General features: G+C 46.0%; 1 protein-coding gene across 3 annotated transcripts; it reads right to left on the bottom strand.

Annotated features, from left to right (window-relative positions):
* Positions 1-810: 810 nt before the first annotated feature.
* Positions 811-10,241, bottom strand: LOC141996746 (carbohydrate sulfotransferase 5-like). 3 transcript variants are annotated; one of them, XM_074969044.1, is made up of 3 exons: positions 9,887-10,241; positions 8,278-8,404; positions 811-4,790 (listed from the first exon to the last, which is right to left on the bottom strand). In XM_074969044.1, the coding sequence occupies exon 3, from the start codon at positions 4,761-4,763 to the stop codon at positions 3,582-3,584; it is 1,182 nt and encodes a 393-aa protein (XP_074825145.1). In that variant the 5' UTR covers positions 4,764-4,790; positions 8,278-8,404; positions 9,887-10,241; the 3' UTR covers positions 811-3,581. The 3 variants fall into 3 exon arrangements, with proteins under 3 accessions (XP_074825145.1, XP_074825146.1, XP_074825147.1); XM_074969045.1 differs by lacking the exon at positions 8,278-8,404; XM_074969046.1 differs by lacking the exon at positions 9,887-10,241 and having other exon boundaries at positions 8,278-8,629.
* Positions 10,242-21,841: the final 11,600 nt, after the last annotated feature.

Raw genomic sequence — 21,841 nt, 5'->3', positions numbered from 1 at the left:
CATGCTTCGGCCACCATTTCACAGGACATGGTTCAATGCTGATGATGCTCGTTTAAAAAAAAAAAAAGATGCATTAATTAAATTTGTGACAACTCCTTGGGAGGAGAATGGTCTCCTGCTCTGCGATTTTACATTCATTCTCCCATGTCATGTTATGGCAGGCTCAGATGATAATCCAGCACATGTTGTTCGATTTAAGAACACTTTCACTGCAGATTTGACAAAACGCAAAGGTGGTATCTGTGACAGGTTCCCCCTGGGGTGCCACCTGGAACTGGGGTACCACTGAGCTCACTGATCCACCAGCCTGGGTTCCCTCTCACACTGTAGTGCTGTGACAAGCTGCAAAGAACCTCCAGCCTCACTTTTACCAGCATTCATACAGCTAGGGACACACCCAGCTGCAGTTACATGCAGGCTCTCTGACCAGCCCCTGCATAGGAAGGCTACAGACAAGGCAACTCCCAGCTCCACATGCTCACACCCGCTCTGGAGTATAAACCCAAAATTATACCATCTTGCACTGCACAGGGAACTGTACAGTGTAGGCTCACAACGTTCACCCCCTCCCTCAATGTGGAGAGGAATATGCAACAGCCTTTGCCCCTTGAACTATGATTCCCATACACTTCACTCCAACTCACTGATTTAGATAAAGCAAAACAAGTTTATTAACTACAAAAGATAGATTTTAAGTGATTATAAGGGATAGCAAACAGAGCAAGCAGATTACCTAGCAAATAAACAAAAAACGCAAACTACACTTAATATACTAGATAGACTGGATATAAATTAGCAGATTCTCACCCTAGGAGAGGATACAAGCAGGCTGCAGATTCTTACAGGGCAAGCTGCACTTGCTTTACAGCTTGGAATCCCAGGTGTTTCATACACAGGCTAGAAATCTCTTTAGCCTGTATCCAGCACTTTCCCCAGTTCAGTCTTTGTTCCTCAGGTGTTCCAGGAGTCCTCTTGTGTGGGGAGTGAAGAACCACAGATGATGTCACTCTCTGCCTTATATAGCTTTTACATATGGCGGGAACCCTTTGTTCCAAAGCTTGATTCCCAGACCAGTCTGTGGAAAAATACTGACATCCCAAGATGGAGTCCAGCATCATTGTGGCCTGGTCACCTGTCCTTGTAGAGTCATAGCAGCTTCACTTACAGGCTGTTTGGAGTGTTCTCAGGAAGGGTCATCACCAGGTAGGAGATAAGCTTCTCCTAAGGCCTATTGTTTTCCCTAATGGCTCATTGTCCTGAATAAGCCCTTCCCAACCAATTATCTAGGCTGAAAGCATCTTGTCTAGTGGGCATTACTGAGGTGTAACTACATCTGAAATACAGATACAAAATGATACATGCATACAAATAGGGTAATCATATTCAGCAAATCATAACTTTTCCAATGGCAGCTCACATGACCCATCTTGCATAAAATGCATCATAATTATGCTATTACAATATCCTAATAATATCATTATGAAGAATATGGGGTGCAATGTCACAGTACCAATGTGAGATTTCTAAAGGTAGCTACAGCACTTGACTCAAGATTTTAGAATCTGAAGTGCCTTCCAAAATCTGAGAGAGATGAGGTGTGAAACATGCTGTCAGAAGTCTTAAAAGAGTAACACTCTGATGCAGAAACTACAGAACCCGAACCACCAAAAAATAAAATCAACTTTCTGCTGGTGGCATCTGACTCAGATGATGAAAATGAACATGCGTCAGTCTGCACTGCTTTGGATTGTAATCAAGAAGAACCCATAATCAACATGGAAGCATGTCCTCTGGAATGGTGGTCGAAGCATGAAGGGGCATCCAAATGTTTAGCGTATCTGGCACGTAAATACCTTGCAGCACCGCTACAACAGTGTTATACGAACGCCTGTTCTCACTTTCAGGTGACATTGTAAATAAGAAGCGGGCAGCATTATCTCCCGTAAACGTAAACAAACTTGTTTGTCTTCGCGATTGGCTGAACAAGAAGTAGGACTGAGTGGACTTGTAGGCTCTAAAGTTTTGCATTATTTTATTTTTGAGTGCAGTTATGTAAAAAAAAATTTACATTTGTGAGTTGCACTTTTACTATAAAGAGATTGCACAACAGTACTTGTATGAGGTGAATTGAAAAATACTATTTCTTATGTTTTTACAGTGCAAATATTTGTAATCCAAAATAATAAAGTGAGCACTGTGCACTTTGTATTCTGGGTTGTAACTGAAATCAATATATTTGAAAATGTAGAAAAACATCCAAAATATTTAAATAAATAGTATTCTATTACAGCTTAACTGTGCAATTAAAACTGTGATTAATCATGATTATTTTTTAATCTTGCGATTAATGTTTTTAATAGTTTGACAGCCCTAACATATACTTAGTTGAGATTTTGCCCAAACCACTTCCAAAATTAAGTTAAATGATTTCCCTCAATTAATATTAACTGTGTATCCAAAACTGCTTAAATGTTAGATGATTTAATGCCTTTCTTCAGATGAAGAGTTTAAAATTAGTCTTTATTTCTGCTTCAAGATTTGTTCAAGAATTGCATACAGAAGTATAAATAACAGACAAGCTTCAAAGGCAGACATATTTGCTGTGGTGAATTTCATTAATAATTGACTCTTCAGTACAACAACTAGAATTTGATTTAAAAAAAGCTGTAAAATACAGACTGTAGAAGCAGGTCTGTTCCTGTTGTGTGTGTCATGGAGTTATAGAGCATGTTCTTCTGAACAGGCTATTACCATGATGATTCCCTCATTCTAATTTTCTACTTCTGTTTTCTGTTTTTAGATTCCATACTCCAATGTAAAAGCTCTACTCCAGTGCCTTAACCAAACAGCTGGTGAGAACTCTGCCATTCAGATCAGAGCACAGGTAAATCTATTGACAGAATAATTCAGGATTTCACAGCTGACCCAAAGATAGGTCATTTTTAGAAGTAACCCCAGTTCTCTGGGGTTTCCCAGGATGATCTGCACTAATGAAAATTAAATCACAAAAAGATTCAGACAAGTTTTCAAAAAACACAGAGCTGCAAAATAGCTTGGAGGGGTGTCGGGGGGGAGAATACAAAGACAATAACAAATCAGGGGATACTAAAAAAAAGAATGCAGAAAGCATGAGAGAATTTATGCCATCTTGATTTCCATGCATTTGTTTTTGAGATGATGCTGAGATTTCCTTAAAATGTTTGATCGGTTGTTATCCTGAGTTTAATCAAGGTTTAAAAATTAAAGTATTAATAAATACAAAAGACATTTTCCATCTCCATTAATTCACCTTTGAAAGACATATAGTTTAACATATAATATTTACAAAATGCAGTGTTCAGAACAGCACACCTCAGCTGTAAGTCTGCAAACTGACAAATCTCATGCTGCATTTTTCATTTGCTTCACATTCTCCAGTGTGCGAAATTGAAGAAAAAAAAACAACAAAACCTTCCATCACTTGAAAAAAAAAATAACAGCTAGGACTAGGATTAAATTTGACAGCCAAATCTTTTCATGCTACCTGCACACTGCACAGTAGATAAATAAAATTTCCAAAAAACCTCTCAAAGTAATATGTCTTAGTTTTTCGGATTGTATGATGACCAACTGAACTGGTTTCTTCGTCTTGGCAACACTAAATCCAATGACAAATCTTTTTGCTCTTTCTCAGAATCCAGAATTTTATAGCCAAGCATATTTATAGCACCTTTGCAGACTTCTTGTACTTTCTTAATTTTTTGGAAGGAAAGAATATTCCTCCACGCCTGGGAAACATTAACTGCATCTCGGGAGGTGATTTTGAAGGCTTCCTTTTTCTTTCCTGGTCCCTGGCCATGTGTGATATTATAGATCCAGCTTTCAAGTTTGGGGGTCAGTCTAAGGTCTGCAAATTTATACATGTCTCCGATTTCTGATAAGGGATCTTGAACCAGATCTTCAAAACGGATCATCAAATAGCGATCTTTTAGAAATCTTGGAGGTTTCTGAGTAGCTGTTTCATAAATCTGGACATGACTTCTACAAATTTCCTTCATTACTTTATATTTGCTATCCTCCACTTTAGTGCCATTGGTGCTCAGAACAATCCCATTGTCACGAGCTAAGGCTTTTACTGATTGTTCTCGTGACTTGGCAACAGCTCTGGGATCACGCACCAAGTGAATGATTTTGAGATTCAGGGAGAGGTCAGTGAGAAGGGGATAGAGAACTGTCAGATCAAAGAACCGGACCTCCTTGAGGACAATGTGGCTGTAGGTCTTGCAAGTTTCCTCCACCTTGCTGAATGGGTACTTGCCACAAAGGGTCTTGCAGGCCATTTCATTGGTAATGTCGGTGCGTTGAAAGGAATCACAGGCAGGAGCTGAACAGAGTGCCCGACTCACTGCCCACTGGAAGAGATCGGACAAGTTTCTCTTCCAAGGCATGTAGGCATCAAACACAGACATGTCACACTTGAAGACAGACCTGACTAGGTCTCTAACAGCCATATGTAAGACTTTGGCACTGTTCTGGTACATCGTTACCCACACATGCCAGGCAGGTTCCATCAGGTAGAAGACATCAGGGTGTTGGCTAAACAGTTGGCCAACGAAGGAAGATCCTGACCTCCAGGAAGAGAGAATAAGGATGTGCACCCGAGATGGCTTCTCTTCAGACTGAGGCATGAAGCTGCTATGTCGAGCATACATAAATAGTAAGAATCCAGTCTGAATCATAAGGAAAACTACAACAATGGTGCTGGAAAGCCGAAGTCTCACCATACTGGCTGAAGGAAAGCAACTAATACACTGAAAAGGGAGAGGAAAAGGCTGTTTAGTAGTTGGTAACAACTGCAGTGGCATAATAACGATACAACTCACAGCAGACAGACTCCTGTAAAAGACTTTTCTTTTTTGTATTTATGTGCTATGTTGGATATAACTTGTTTCTGACTTATGGAGACTGCAGAGTGAGTCTATCGGCAAGAGAGCTGAGACAGGTAGTAAATGGACTGCGAAAAAGGCAGTGCAAGAGTGAGCACAGAGTAAAAGAAAGTTTGGAGTGGGTATCTGGTGTTGCAGAGAGTAAGCTGTTCAACTGTTAGTATACAAAAGTAAAGAAAATCTGAGACAGCAGACTGCGTGAAAACCATATGGCTACTGAGCCCATGTGCATTTCACATTTTGATGTGTCAGTTAGCTCACGCTGACCTGAAGTTCTAAACTTGATCTTTAGTCACTTTTTCAGTATTGCTCCCCAAGGGGGCAGTATGCACTAGCTGAGATTGATCTCAACTGGTTGGGATCAGTTTAGGCAGGAGTAGAGCCATCGTTTGAGCCCCAGATGTGCGCAAAAAAACATTTAGAAGAACAAAGTGATTATATGAAGAGATTAATTTTAGGAGGGGAGGCTGCATCTTGAGAACCCCTTGCACAGATGACCCAAAATTTGGACCCCCAATCCTACCCTGTAACTCCATGAAGCACAGAAAATGTCAAGACAATCAGAGTCTTCATTTTAGAGTCTTTATAACTGTCATCTTTTAAAGATTAAGTGACTCTCAACCTTAACTCTCCTATGAACTTCCACATACATCTCTGCTGATATAGACACCCAAACTATTTTGTTCTATTTTACACATATGAAATGTAAAATATATAAGTATAAAACCTTTTACTTAGTGTCAATAATTAGTTTTTGTAATTCACATGTCTTCCTTGTCTTCTTCCCAGACTCCTTTTGTTTTATGTATTATTGTGGCGATTAAAGGGGCATTGTTAATTTTTGAAAAAATTATACTTCTGTCTGAAACTTTTGTTACAAATTACAACTAAAATTAGTATAATGAAGGAGATTGGAATAGAGAAAAAAGTCTCTAATCTAAAGTATGATATAAACTGCAAGGAAGCACATGAAAGAAAAATAAGAACCTCAGTAGAACAGACATTTTCAATACATTAGATTTGTCTCCTATTATTTTGCAGGGAGGGGCCTATTCCAGGAACACACATATACACCCAACACCATCAAAGAGTTATGGAAATAACCATACCACTTTATAAGTTATATAAATTCTCATTTTTTCAAATCATAAACAAACCACAAACCCGTTTCACTGGATTTCCTTTCAAAGGATACATTTCCTCACTTGGAGGGGGTGGGGGGTGTACACTTGCTAATTCTGCTCAAGCTAGTGAGCTAAAAATATCAGCGTGGCTGTGACAGCACAGACAGCAGCTTAAGCTCACCACCTAAATACAACCCCATCTGAGGTAAGTACTCAGCTGGCTAGCCTGAGCTGCTGCCCATGCCATCACAGCCACACTGCTCATTAGCTTGAGCAGAGCTAGCTTGTATACATCTACCCGAGGTGGGAACCATACCTCCCAGCTGTTGTGTGGACATACTCTTAGTGGTGCAGCTATCTTCATTGGTCTTGGGGTGTTACTGGTATTTATATGTATTTCTTGGTATTTAAACATTTGTACTATTTTCAGTTGCATTCCCCAGCCATGCTATTTTCAGGCCACATTAAATCTATCTCCATATTAATTGTGTAACTTGAGACATTTCTAAACTCTTTCACAAGTTGTAGCAAAGTAAAGTAAAGTGGGTTTCTCAGAAGAAGCATCACATATCATCTGAATATAAAGATTTTTTAAATACTTATTGTTTATTTATATTGATATGCGAGGATTCACCAGATGGTGCTGTTACACAAGTTCTTACAATTTCTTTTTCTTCGCACAGAAATAGCATGCAGTCCTTGCAGAAATGGGGCAATGTTGTTAGTTTTGTGATGCAATTTCTTTTAGGAGAGCTTTTGCAAACAATAGGAGAAATTGCTCTCTGTCCTAATTGCTCTACCTAGAGTTAATTGTTTTGGTAGAGTTGCTTCCTGGGAATCAGGCACTAAAGTTTGTGATGAAGTTTCTGAAAGAAGGGTTTTCATGCATGCCATATGTGAACACTGTGCTCAAGGACTGGTGTACACAAGAATATACAAGTCCACATCATTGATTTCTCCTCCAACAAGAAGCTAACTGTAGGTCCCCAACAACCACTACTGGTGATTGGCAAAGGGCTGACAATATCTACAGGTCCCACTCTCAGTTGTGCTGGTCACTATTCAAACACATCGTAAAAAAATCCCTGTCCCAAAGAGTTTACAATCCATGTAGAGTGTTTTACAGATACAAGGTGGGAGGGGAAACAGAGGGACAGAGAGATGAAGTGACTCACCCATGTTTCCACAACAGGTCAGTGGCAGAGCAGAAATGGAAGCCAGGTCTCCTGAGTCTCAATCCAGTGCTCCAACAACTAGACCAGTGGTCCCCAAACTGTGGGATAAGCCCTGCCCTCCAGAGGGGTGCAGAGGAATGTTTGAGGGGGTGCAGTGGGGCTTGGGCCAGCTCCCACGACAGGCAGGAGGAAGTGCCACCCTTGCTCTGCCCCCAGCTCCACTCTGCCCCCACCCCAGCTCCGGCCCCAGCCCCGCTAAAATCTGAACAGGCACAGGCACACCTTCAAGCTTTCAATAAGGCAGATTGACTCTTGTCAGCTTTCCATCTCTATTGCTATTCACAATGTTTCTCAAGCCCTTACCACAGCCAAAGAAACAAATTCTCCCAAACTCATGCCATACATTTGCTGGTTTTGCTCACCTGCACATGGGGAGTCAGCATGGTCTAGTTCAATGGTCCCCCAAACATAGGGCGTACATGAGCCCCCCCCTTTTCAGGAGGCTAGCCATGCAGACCCACCCCTTGTGCCCAAGGCCCTGCCCCTACCAGCCCCTGCATCCGCTAGAGCCCCGAGCGCGCACCCCCGCACAGCTGGAGGAGCCCTGGCCGAACTGCCCCAGGCCGCCCCCAGTGTTGAGCATCGGCCTGCGGGCTGCCCCCAACATCAGTGCCAGCCAGCTGGCCACTCCCAGCGTTGGCACTAGCACCAGTCCACCGGACGCTCCCAGCACCAGCCCCAGTGTGGGGCCATTGGCTTCTGGCTGGAGCTGAGCTCCCACCAGCTTGGACGTCAGTTTGGTGGAGAGGGCGGAGCATGGCAGGGCCAGGGCTTGGCTTAGGGGAGGCTTAGCCTCCCCTGGCCTCATAGGTGCTGGAGCTAGGGGTGTTGCAGCACTCCCAGGCTGGAAGTGGTTTCCATTATATGCAGTTTTTACAGTTTGGTTCAATGGCTCTCAGCACCCCCACTATAAAAATTGTTTAGCATTCCTTCCTGGTCTATTGTACCCACTGCCCATGTCCCCAGACTTTTTCGGTCATGTCCTCCCCTTACCGGTAATGGAATCTGTCTGGGGCTCCTGGGGGCCCTCCTCCTGGACCCAGCTCCAGCTGCAGCTCTGGCCCTGGCCTCAGCCCTGAGCTCCCGGTCACAGCTCCACTCTCAGCCACGGCCTCAGCTCCTGATCATAGAATCATAGAATATCAGGGTTGGAAGGGACCCCAGAAGGTCATCTAGTCCAACCCCCTGCTCAAAGCAGGACCAATTCCCAGTTAAATCATCCCAGCCAGGGCTTTGTCAAGCCTGACCTTAAAAACCTCTAAGGAAGGAGATTCTACCACCTCCCTAGCTGATCACAGCTCCAGCCTTGGCTTCGGCCTCTGGTCGTGGCCCCATCCTCCGACCACAGCCCCAGCAGGAGGGAGAGACAAATTCCATAACAGATAAGGGGGCATGACAGAAAAAGTTTGGGGACCACTGAACTAGACCATGCTGACTCCCCAGGTACAGATGGGCAAAACCAACAAATGTATAGCATGAGTTTGGGGAATTTGTTTCTTTGGCTATGGTAAGGGTTTGACAAAGTTTGTGAACAGCAATAGAGACAGAAAGCAGACAAGAGTCAATCTGCCTTATTGGAAGCATGGAGGAGTGTCTGTGCCATTAAGATTTCAGTAAGAGAGTTCCTTCATGGTGTTTTGCTACAGTTTAGGCAGATGTGCTGAAACACCAGTGCTTCCCATCTCTCTGTCAGTTTTTAATTTCATTCCCATCGTTTTCTCATTAGCTTCTTGTGAGGGCCATTAGAATTCATAAATAAAATCACAGGCAGTAGTTGGGCTTCAAGCCTTTTAAAAAAGCCTCCTCCAAGCTTCCTAGCAGAGACCCATCTTATTCCAACAAGGTGAGCTAGCTGGTCCCTGTCGGTACTACCATTATACTTGTTTCAGAGTAGCAGCCGTGTTAGCCTGTATTCGCAAAAAGAAAAGGAGGACTTGTGGCACCTTAGAGACTACCAATTTATTTGAGCATAAGCTTTCATGAGCTACAGCTCACTTCATCGGATGCATTATACTTGGCACTCCACAGCACCTCACTCCGGAGGACCACAAAGCATTTCAGACATTAATTAATTTTGCATCACAGCCCACAGGACAAACTAGGACAGGATCATTATCCCCATTTTACAGAGAGTGAATGGAGGCACAAACAAGTTGCCACAAGTCACACAGAGACCTGAGGAAGAGCTAGAAAGCTGGTCTCTCCCCCCACAGAAGCTGGTCCAATACAACAGATTCCCTCACCCACCTTGTCTCTCCAACATCCTGCGGCCCACAGAGCTACAACAAGCTACATGGAGAAACAGGAAAAACCCTCGGAACCCTGACCCTCAGCCCGTCATCTCCACTCCCCTTTGCCCCCCAAACGCCAGTGGGGGGATTGGAGCTGGGACGCGTTGCTGGGGGGCGTCTCCCTGGGGGCCAGTTCTACTGCCCCGGGCGGCAGGGGAGCCGGGCTCCGGGAGAGTCAGGCGGGTCTCGCCAGGGGGATGGAGTGGCCAAGGGGCGAGCCCAGAAAGGAACGGGGGGCTCGAATACACGGAGCGCGCTCCCCGCTAGGAACCAGCGAACTTGCCATGTAACGACCCCAGCCCAGCCGGTACCTGCAGCCGCTTCCTCCGCTCGCTGGAGACGCCGCCGAGCGGGACGCGCAGACAATGAGCCGCTTTCAGACGTGGCTGAGCCCCTGCGCGGCGGGAGGAGCCGGGAAGGGGCCGGTCCGCAGGCAGCGCCCTCCGTGGAGCGGGAGCACTGGGCCCCAGGAGTCAGACGAGCGGGGGTCGCTCGGCCCCTCCCGTCCGCGCCAGCTTGGCCCCGGCGATCGTGTCCTGAGTCATCGTGAACGCGGCAAACGGCTCCGGGGCAGAGGCTGGGGAGAGCCGCCGGGTGGGTAGGAGCAGAGCGGAGGGGACGGTATAGCCCTGCGGCCCCTAGTGGGGTGTCACCGTGGCTGCCCCCGCCCCAAGCGCCGACTCCGCAGCTCCCATTGGCTGGGAACTGTAGCCAATGGGAGCTGCAGGGGTGACATCTGTGGACAGAGACCCCCGCCCTCGCCCCTAAGAGCCACTGCCAGAGTGGTGGTGGTGGGGTGTCAGTCGCTTTGGGAGCCGTGCAACATGAGGTAAGCACCACCACCCTGACCCCCTTCCGCACCCAGACCCCCTGCCCCAGCCCAGGGCCCACACCCAGCACCCAAACTCCCTCCCAGAGCCCGACCACCGCACCCTCTCCTGCACCCCAACCCCCTGCCCCAATCAAGGTACCTCACTTTATTTTCATTTACTTCCCATTACTTATAATATAGGAGGAAGATTAAAAACAAAATGAAAAATGGGGAGGGGGGAGATAAGAGAGAATGTTCTTTTTCTTGGCTGTGTCCTGAGGGGAGGGCTGAAAATAAAGCTGCAAACAGAGCCCCACTAACTCTAAATCCGCCACTGCCTCAGGAGCAGGGGACGAGGACGTTTTGATGTGTCATTGGGCATTGCTGCATTTTCTGTTATTGTCTTTCCCACTTCATTGAGTAATGGGCCTACACTGTCCTTAGTCTTCATCTTGCTTCTAATGTAGTTGTAAAAATTTTCTTGTTACCCTTTATGTCCCTAGCTAGTTTAATCTCGTTTTGTGCCTTGGTCTTTCTACTTCTATCCCTACAGGCTTGTGTTGTTTTTTTTAATGCATCCTTCATAATTTAACCTAGTGTCCACTTTTTGTGGGATTCTTTTTTGAGTGTCAGGTGGTTGATGATCTCCTGGTTAAGCCAGAGTGGTTTCCTACCATACTTCCTATCTTTCCTATGCACTGGGATAGTTTGCTCTTGTGCCCATAATATCTCTGTAAACAACTCTGAAAGTTCCTAAACTCTTTTTCTCCCACTTAGACTTGCTTCCCAGGGGATCTACCAATTCTCTGAGTTTGCTAAAGTCTGCCTTTTTGAAGTCCATTGTCTTTATTTTGTTTTCCCTCTGACCATTCTTTAGAATCGTGAACTCTATTGTTTCATGATCACTTTCACCCAAGCTGCCTTCCACCTTGAAATTCTCAACCAGTTCATCGCTGTTTGTCAGAATTAAGTCTAGAACAGCCTCTCCCCTAGTCAGTTTCTCCACATTCTGTTAAAAACTGTGACTAAGCTTTCCATAACTGTTGCTCTTTGAGATGTGTTTCATGTGCCCATTCCACTATAGGTGTTTGTGTGCTCCCGTGCACAGCTGTCAGAGTTTTTACCCTTAGCAGAACCTGACAGAGTGGCTCGAGTGCCCTCTGCTGTCTTGTGCACATTGCATGGGCATAAAGGGCTGAGCTGCCCCAGACCCCCTCAGTTCCCTCCTATTGGGATTACTCCAAAAGAGTGGGGAAGGAGGGTGGGTCATGGAATGGACACGTGTAACACACCTGTTTTTTGTTCAAGTGATTGCACACATCCATTCTACTGGAGTTGACTCACAAGCAGTCCCATCTGGAAGTGGGCTCACAGTCTATTCCAACAAGGACTGGAGGACCACTCATCCAAATTTAGCATCATCTCTAGATTGTTGAGATTGTATAGTGGGAAGCAAACTTGTGATAGGAAGAACAGGTTGCCACTTGCCAAACATCTAATATGGGCACATGAACCAGAAGTGCCACAGAAGCCACTTGGGATCTAGCTAAATGACCCAATACTCTGTCCAGCAGTTCCATGTTAGCCAATTGGTAACACAGGTGAATACAATCAGCTATCCATGAAAAAATCCTTTGTGTGGAAATGGGCTGCCCTTCATTCTGTCCTCAAATTCAAAGAACAATTGAGAGAAAGACCAAAACACTTGAAGTTTTTCTGTCTAGAGTGTGCAGTAACTCCCCTCCCTTATTACTGTTAGGATATAGATATTCAGGCCTGTCTGTAAAGGCCTATACTCTAAGAATTTAGGTGTATTCTTATCACTTGGCTAGTTATAGAGGTATAAAAGAAAGAATCAAAATCACTGTCTGCTGGTGTAAGAGCCTTCTCTTACTGTGACAGTCTGAGGCCCTCTTCTTAGACTAAGGCCTTTGGCTAAGCAACAGAGGCAGCCATAAGCTGGGAAACGAACGTCACATCCTCACATTCCAAACTAGTCACATTGAAATAAGGTGCTATTGGGCTGTTAGGAATACAATCCTGTCCTGAGCCTCCAGAGAAAGGGAAGTGCCTAGAAGATGTAAAAGGAAACTTAGTTTCATAGCATCCTGTCTGGCAAGAACTCACTTATCAATAGCTGGGATGTGAAATCCTCATTTCTGTGTTTGTTCTATCACTGTAGTCCCCATTTCCCCATTGTTTGTCTGTATAATCTCTGTCTGGTTCTGTGATTGTTTCTGTCTGCTGTATAATTAATTTTGCTGGGTGTAAACTAATTAAGGTGGTGGGATATAATTGGTTAAATAATCATGTTACAATATGTTAGGATTGGTTAGTTAAATTTCAGTAAAATGATTGGTTAAGGTATAGCTAAGCAGAACTCAAGTTTTACTATATAGTCTGCAGTCAATCAGGGGTGGGTGGGGGAAATGGGAATCATGTTTGGCTAAGGGCAGGAATGGGAACAGGGACACAGGTGTAAGGCTCTGTGGTGTCAGAGCTGGGAAGGGGGACACTAAGGAAGGAAACTGGAATCATGCTTGCTGGAAGTTCACCCCAATAAACATCAAATTGTTTGCACCTTTGGACTTTGGGTATTGTTGCTCTCTGTTCATGTGAAAAGGACCAGGGAAGTAAGTGGGTGAAAGAATAAGCCTCCTAACAATTACCATAAGGCTTTGGGAAGAACATCTGTATATAAATTGATATGAAAAGAGGAAAACACTTTCATAAGGAACCTTGAATGGGAACAAAGGCAGACTTTATCTGTGTAAAAAAACCTTGTATATGGAAGATGTGATATTAATGCCCTCAACTCCCCTACTCTCATGGCTGATGTAATGGCTATTAAAAATGCTCCCTTCATAGAAAGATGTAACAGAGAGCAGGTTGCTAGAGGCTCAAAGAGGCGACCCATCAGCTTTGTTAAGACTAAGTTCAGTCTCCATGTTGGAATAGTGCTCTGTATAAGTGGAAACATCCTGTCCAAGCTAAGACATTATCTGATTAAAATATGACCATATTGATCATTGTTGCAACCACTATTATTTATTTGCAACAATCTTGTACAAAATGTGGCATGTAAGATGTCTATGAAAAAGTTATGATTTGCTCGTTATGATTATGCTATCCGCATGCATGTATCTTTTTTGTATTTGAAGTTATAAGTATTGGCCCTATACCTGAACTTCAAATGTTTGCTCCTGGGGTAATGCCCCACAAGGTATTTAGCTCGCACAACTTGGAGGGACTATTCAAATTAAGTGGCTCATAAAGAAATACTTAACTAACAATGGGCCAGACTTAAGCTCCAAATTAAAAAAGCAATGGAAAAACAGCAAAAACGGTATCACCTTGAAAGTCCAGTTTATAACATATGATTCTAAACTGTTGCCTGTGTTTAACTAGTTTTTCTTTTGCCAGGGAAAAGGTCTCCCTAACCTGGAGAAGGTGGAAAATAGCTGTTTGTCTGTGCAGAAGAGCAGTTTATATGTGAATAAAGTTTCTAAATGTCTAATATCTCAGAAGGGAATCTGGAATTAGATGAAGCACAGGGAGAACTCGTTGATCAGGAAAATGTTTCTCTAGAGCAGATTAAAGTTGATGGTCAGGTTAAAGTCCTAATTGAGGAAAAAAGGGGTAGATTTTTTGTGGATGATGGATTGTAGGCAAATAAAGCTTGTGAAAGTAAGCCTGAACAAGGTAGAAGTGATTTGTTTAAAGTAGTTCAGTGTAATAAGACTATCTGTGGAGAATAACCACCAGTTTGGGTTGTGTCTGCCCTATTTCTCACCAGTTTGTCCTCTATTTGGTATTCTCAGTTGTGTCCCATGTTACACAAGCCCTTTAAAAATCTTACAACCATCAGGTTGGAAAAAGGGAAGTAGTTATCCACAGGCAGGTGAAATGCCAATATAGCTGCTCGGTGTACACTAATTGAGCTGCTCACTAAACCTGGATATTTCAGATACAAAAGATAGTCCAGCACATGCTGAATAGATGCTAGGATTGGGGAGAACCCTTTCAGCCTCGACCCAACAGAAAACCTTTTCCACTTAGCAAGGTAACTTGTCCTTGTTGATGTTTTTCTACTCTTCAGCAGTACCTCCTGGAACTCTCTGGAGCAGGATGCCTCCGCCGATGTTAGCGATGAAGTCTCTAGGCCCTCTGGGGACGAGCTTGGAGGTTGGGGTGAAAGAGGTGGCTGCAATTCTGCAAAACTAAGTCTGTGTGAAGTGGGAATAACAGTGGGAGAGGTCCACGAGCTATGAAAACCAGTGCTGAGGGGGCCATGTAGGGGCGATCAGTATAAGACTGGCCTTGTCCTGTTTAACCTTGCACAGAACTCTGGGCAGAAGAGGGATGGGAAGAAAAGCATAGAGCAGACTCTCTGATTATGGAAGTAGAAAAGAACTTGTCAGTGAGCTGGGGCTGTCTCCTGCTCTGGAGCAGAACTGGTGACATTTTGTGTTGTTCTTTGTTGCAAACAGATCCACTTGGGGAGCTCCCTAGAGCTGGAAAATGGACCTTGCGACATCTGGGCAAAAGGAACGCTTGTGGTGATGAATAAAAAACCTGCTCAGGGGATCTGCCAGCATATTTGGACCCCCAGGAGGTGGGCTGCTTTCAGAAGTATAGAGTTGCTGATACAGAAGTCCCAGAGCAGGATTGCTTTTCGGCGGAGTAGTGAGGACCAAGCTCCCCATTGCTTGTTTACACAGAACATGGTGATTGTACTGTTGGTCTGCATCAATCCGCCCCTTTTGCTGATGCAAGGAGGGAACAACATGCAAGCTAAAGGAATAAACAGCAGGGAGCAGGGGGCTATGCATAGATTGAGATCTTGGGGAGACCAGAGACCCTGTGTCAACTGGTGTCCCATGTGAGCCCCACCACCCCACCTACAAGGCATCCATTTATGACGAAGTGGGACTGTTCTTAATGTTTCCTCTGAATACTGTAGGGTGCCTCAGTTTCCCCTATGCATTTCTTAAGTCTCTAGGTGGTGGGATAAGGGCGTGTAATTGTTGCAGAGCAAAGAGCCAGTGTACATAAATGGCCGACACTCTGTCTCCTGGCAACTGATGGCCTGGGCCCTTCCCCCCTCCAAGGTGATAGCTAAAGGGTTGGAGAAGAAAGGAATCAGGTGACCTCCTGGCCTGGGAAAGAGACAAAGCCCAGAGGAGGAGGGGCTGGAGGGGGAGTCAGTTTGGGCTGGCTGGGGACGTGGAGTGAAGTGCAGACGTGGTTGTCTGGCTCACTGCCCCCCAAAATGGACCCAGCTGAGGGGTCCTGTTCTTTGTACCTACAAGCTCTGTTTTAGACAGTGTTCCTATCATCTAATAAACCTCTGTTTTACTGGCTGGCTAAGAGTCACATCTGACTGCGAAGTTGGGGTGCAGGAACCTCTGGCTTCCCCAGGACCCCGCCTGGGCGGGCTCGCTGTGGGAAGTGCATGGAGGGACAGAGGATGCTGAATGCTCCAAGGTCAGACCCAGGAAGGTGGAAGCTGTGGGAGCTTTTTGCCCTGAAGACAGACTGCTCTCAGAGAGGAGATTTCACCCGAGTCCTGACTGGCTTTGTAGGGAGCAGTTCCAGAGCATTGCCCGGGGACTCCGTGACACCATTACTAAGGAAAGAGAGTGCTGAGATGGGGCTAAAGCAGGGATGGGCAAACTTTTTGTCCCAAGGGCCACATCTGGGTGAGGAAATTGTGGGGCAGGGGGTTGGGGTGCGAGTGTGGGGTGTGGGAGGGTGTGCGGTGTGCAGGAAAGGGCTCAGGGCAAGAGTGCAGGAAGGGTGTGGGGTGCATGAGGGATGCGGCAGGGGTCTCAGGGCAGGGGTTTGGGGTGCAGGAGGAGCTGTGGGGGGCGGTGCCTGCAGGTGAGGGCAGCACACAGAGCCCTCTGCTCCCCTCCCTCCCCGGGGCCACAGGGACGTGGTGCTGGCTGCTTCCAGGAGCGGTGTGGGGCCAGGGCAGGCAGGAAAGTTGCCTTAGCCCTGCTGTGCCATGGGTCTGGCAATCCTGTGTGCTGGATTGCAAGCCCTGATGGGCCAAATCTGGCCCAGAGGACATAGTTTGCCCTCCCCTGGGCTAAAGGAACTCCCCTGCATACACTGGTTGGGTCTAGCCACAATCTAGGGACAGATATGTTCGTGCACATACCAAATGTTAGTTTCCTCCTCTTCCAGTCCTCCTGCTTTCAAGCACCCTCCTCCCCATTCCCACTCTTTCATTCAGTAATTCTTTTCTCTTCAATGTTGCTGCCATCCACCCTCCATCCATCCAATTCTTTTCCATCAGCCTTCTGCTGATTTCAGCTCCTGGCTTGCTCTCTCTTTCTCTCCTCAAGTTCCCTGTCACAGAGAGACTAACCCCTTTAAAGGGATATGGGGCCAGCCCCAGTTGTGCCATAATTAGCTGTCTCACAGCCTAAGGGGGCAACCTACAGAGGGGGCTGGGCTTCAGAGCCCTAGCTCCAGCTCAAGGCACAGCTTCAAAGCACTGTCTACAGAGCTATTTTTAGAGTGCTAGGGCAAGCCCCAGTAGCCCGAGTCCAACAACCTGGGCTGGGAGGCTTGCTCCCATGGGCTCCAAAATGCTGCATAGACATACTTATTGAGGCCAGAGGACAGCCTGATCAGCCCCTGGGCCTCATAAAAAGGCAGAGAACAGAGTTTGGTAAAGAAACCACAGGGAAGCTCTGAAGTAGGGTCTGGACAAGCAGGAGACTTCATTGAAGCAGCCTGTGAGTCAGGGCTGTCTGCCAAAGCAGGGAACGGGGAAAGGTAGTCCAGAGAAGCTGAGACTATGAGAGGACTCAGTGCTCTATCCCAGAGCACAGAAGAAGCTGAAAAGTGAAGAGGAGATCAAGCAGGCAGGGCCATCCCTAGGGGGTGTGGGGTCTGGGACATAGGCGCCGAGTTTCTATCTGCCAGAAGGCGCTCCCCCCCACCCCAAGACCCGAACCCCACTCCATCCCTTTCCCCAAGGCCCCACCCCCACCCCACTTCTTTCCACCCCCTCCCCTTTCCGCCCTCTCCCCAGAGCGCATGGCACCCTTGCTCCTCCCCCCTCCCACCCAGTGCCTCCAGACGAAACAGCTGATCAGCAGTAAACACTGGGAGGGAGCGGGAGGTGCTGATTGGCGGGCAGAAGGAGCTGGGGGGAAGGGCAGGTTGGTAGGGGGGCTCCTCCTTGATCACCCCCCTACCCACATCACCTCCCCATCTGCTTCCTCATGAACTGCGGGACCTCCTAAAGTGCAGGGCCTGGGGTGGTCGGCCCGATTGGCCATACCCTAGGGAGAGCTCTGCAGGCAGGGAAGACCAAGCAGCCCCGGTTTTCAGTTCTCCCACTCACCAAAAGTTGTTCACTTGACCTGGTCTTCACCAAGCACTGCTCTCTCTCCAGTCTCTCTGCTGCTGCGATCCTCTCTCTCCAGCCATGTGGCCTCTTTCTGCACCACCAATCTCCCACCTTCCTCACACGCCATCACTCTGCCTTTCTGTGACTTCCAGTCTACCAGCACTAACTTCTTGTCCACTCTGTCCTTTCCTCCCTGCCATTGACATGGTTGTTTGTTCTCTCTGTGCTTCACACCTGCCTCCATTTCTCTCTCTGCATAGGATCTTGCTGATTTCTTCTGAGAGAAAACTGGCAAAATAAGATGCGACGTATGATCCCCTACAACTCTTGTCTCCTTCTCTCGGGTCATAGACAGAGAAATTTCTCATCTGCTCTCCTCCTCTAACCCCTCTACTTGCCCCAGAGACCCGACCCCATCTCATCTCCTGAACTCCCTCATGTCCCCTTCCATCTGCTACCTTACTCTTCTCCTTAATCTCTCACTCACCTTATAATACAAGTACATTTTAGTCTCATCTTTAAAAAAAAACAAAACAACCCACCAGCCTTGACCCCACTTGCCTCTCCAACTACTGCCCCATTTCCCCTCTCCTTTTCACCTCAAAGCTCACTGAAAGCACTGTTTTGTTATCAGATTTGCATGTTACACTCATTTATTAGGTTTACTCTTCTGGGGGGGAGGTTCTGTAATTCTATAAATGTACTGCTTGTTTCAGAGTAGTAGCCGTGTTAGTCTGTATTCGCAAAAAGAAAAGGAGAACTTGTGGCACCTTAGAGACTAACAAATTTATTTGAGCATCAGCTTTCGTGAGCTACAGCTCACTTCATCGGATGCACTCAGCTCACGAAAGCTTATGCTCAAATAAATTTGTTAGTCTCTAAGGTGCCACAAGTACTCCTTTTCTCTGTACTGCTTCTGTCACTTGTGTTCTCATACAGAGCTCTACTTCTGCAAGTTCCCTCCCAATGGAGCTATCCTGCAGGACCTAGGTTCCCCAGGGCTGGGTTCTTCCAGCCCCAGAATCAGATGAACACACACATTAACAGAGCGCGTCTGAGAGGACTGGGTTACTCAGCACTCCCAAGCTGACCCAGTATATGTCCCTGGACTCTGCAGGCTGGGTCGAGCAGCACTTCCAAGCTGTCACCGTCATACGCCATGGGCACCGTGCGGAATAGAGCCCGCCTGAGCGGGCTGGGTCGAGCAGCACTTTGAATCTGCCACCCTCATATGTCCCAGGTTCAGCATGTCCCTATCCCCACTTTCACATTACAATTGTTCTGGTAGTAAACCACTTCATGAGCAAACCCCACAGGATTTTTGGGCGCTGCAGGGATCTTTAGCTTAGGTATGAGAAGCACTGCTGCAGAGCTAATGAGGAAGCCAAAAAATACCCACGGGGAGAGGGGTGGGGGAGAAGCAACCAGCTTAACCATGAAAGTTATTTACTGCGAGGTAACCATAGAGGAGTCAAACAAACAAAACCATTATAATATTATAAAAGTCAGGTTTAGAAAACTATAACTGATCACACAAGTCAGGGTCAGAAGGCTAGAGAGAGAGAGAGAGAGAGTGTGGTGGTGGTGGTAGCTGAGGGTCTGGAGTGCTGGAGACAGGCAGAGCCCCCAGCGCGATCAGTCAGGAGAAGATGAAGTCCCAATAGAACTGATGCAGATTTTGGATCCAGGCATCAGAACACTTACTTGAGTATGGGTAAAAAGAAAAGGAGTACTTGTGGCACCTTAGAGACTAACCAATTTATTTGAGCATGAGCTTTCATGAGCTACAGCTCACTTCATCGGATGCATACTGTGGAAACTGCAGAAGACATTATATACACACAGAGACCATGAAACAATACCTCCTCCCACCCCACTCTCCTGCTGCTAATAGCTTATCTAAAGTGATCATCAAGTTGGGCCATTTCCAGCACAAATCCAGGTTTTCTCACCCTCCGCCCCCCGCCCCCACAAACTCACTCTCCTGCTGGTAATAGCCCATCCAAAGTGACCACTCTCTTCACAATGTGTATGATAATCAAGGTGGGCCATTTCTTGCACAAATCCAGGTTCTCTCACCCCCTCACCCCCCTCCAAAAACCACACACACAAACTCACTCTCCTGCTGGTAATAGCCTATCCAAAGTGACCACTCTCCCTACAATGTGCATGATAATCAAGGTGGGCCATTTCCACCTCAAATCCAGGTTTTCTCACCCCCCCACCCCCATACACACACAAACTCACTCTCCTGCTGGCAATAGCTCATCCAAACTGACCACTCTCCCCACAATGTGCATGACAATCAAGGTGGGCCATTTCCAGCATAAATGCAAGTTTAACCAGAACGTCTGGGGGGGGGGGTAGGAAAAAACAAGGGGAAATAGGCTACCTTGCATAATGACTTAGCCACTCCCAGTCTCTATTTAAGCCTAAATTAATAGTATCCAATTTGCAAATGAATTCCAATTCAGCAGTTTCTCGCTAGAGTCTGGATTTGAAGTTTTTTTGTTGTAAGATAGCGACCTTCATGTCTGTGATTGCATGACCAGAGAGATTGAAGTGTTCTCCGACTGGTTTATGAATGTTATAATTCTTGACATCTGATTTGTGTCCATTTATTCTTTTACGTAGAGACTGTCCAGTTTGACCAATGTACATGGCAGAGGGGCATTGCTGGCACATGATGGCATATATCACATGTAGATGTGCAGGTGAACAAGCCTCTGATAGTGTGGCTGATGTTATTAGGCCCTGTAATGGTGTCCCCTGAATAGATATGTGGGCACAGTTGGCAACGGGCTTTGTTGCAAGGATAGGTTCCTGGGTTAGTGGTTCTGTTGTGTGGTATGTGGTTGGTGGTGAGTATACTCAAGGGAGTATACCAAAGTTGTTTTGTTCAGGCTAGACAATAGGAACTGATCATTCCTGGCTATGGGTGGTGTTCCTGCGAGGGAGCTCACAATGCAATTAGGCAACTTCAGTATTTTGGATACCAACAGAGGATTTATTACTAGAATTGGTCTGAAAACTTCTGAGCTGGGTGTGTGCACGCGTGGGTTCACTAACATCTGGATCAGAAATCCCGCATCATGCAGTGCTTCCCTGCTTTTCTTGTCCCAGAGTTTCATGTGGTTCTTGCCTTGGAATCTCTGTTCTCAATTCTGTATGCTAATGGAGATGCCTCCCTGTCCCATCTTAGATGCAAATGAGGCTAGGGGAATTTCTGTAATCCTGTCAGTCTTGTCTGGAGGGGTTTAGGTGTGATTCCCACTGCCTTTTCATTGCTTTTTGTAAATCTTTCTTCTGATCGGCTTTGGTTCAAGAGAGGCTGTCGGGGAAGGAAGGTCTTTCGTGAGTCAGACAGATTGGGTACTGCACCCTGGATCCCCAAGAACACAGAGCTGATAGGTAACAGTTTACAATCAAGTATCAGGGGGGAGCCGTGTTAGTCTGTATCCACAAAAACAACAAGGAGTCTGGTGGCACCTTAAAGACTAACCGATTTATTTGGGCAAAAGCTTTCGGGGGAAAAACCCACTTCTTCAGATAGCTTACAATCACTGTCTGAAGTTCCTTTCCTCCAATTCCACCCTAGACCCTCTCCAGTCTGACTTCAGTCCCTAGCACTCCACTGAATCCCTTTTCCAGTATGACAGAATATACCTGTGTTCAACCCTACACACTATTGTATTAATTTTTGCACAAAGCATGTCTTTTCAGGTATCATTTGAAAACTCATAATGTGCTGGTCACTATTGTTCTGATAAAATGTGTGGCAACACTGTATGTAAAGTTATAAGATTTCCCTGTATGATGTCACATGTTCCATGTTTAACACATGTTCCAAGCCCCACAGCTCTGCCCAAACTGAGGTTGGCAAATATCTGTCCTAAACAAAGGAATGTCTGTTCTTCTTAATTTTCATTTAATTAGTAAACAGTCATCAAGCAGGAAGGGAAACAAAGAAGACTCATACAGGTGAGAAAAAGCCATCAGGAAACATCTTTCCACATAGACTGTCTCCTAGTGCCCAGCTGGAAATATTTTTCAAGAGAACAATTGAAACTACAAAAAGGAGGGTCA

Source organism: Natator depressus, chromosome 12 (assembly GCF_965152275.1).
Source record: "Natator depressus isolate rNatDep1 chromosome 12, rNatDep2.hap1, whole genome shotgun sequence".
NCBI lineage: Eukaryota > Metazoa > Chordata > Testudines > Cheloniidae > Natator > Natator depressus.
This window is presented reverse-complemented; position numbering and strand designations above follow the sequence as displayed.

Excerpts from the sequence above, each read along its gene's own strand:
- LOC141996746 (XM_074969044.1), bottom strand. The coding sequence starts at position 4,763 with ATGGTGAGACTTCGGCTTTCCAGCACCATTGTTGTAGTTTTCCTTATG.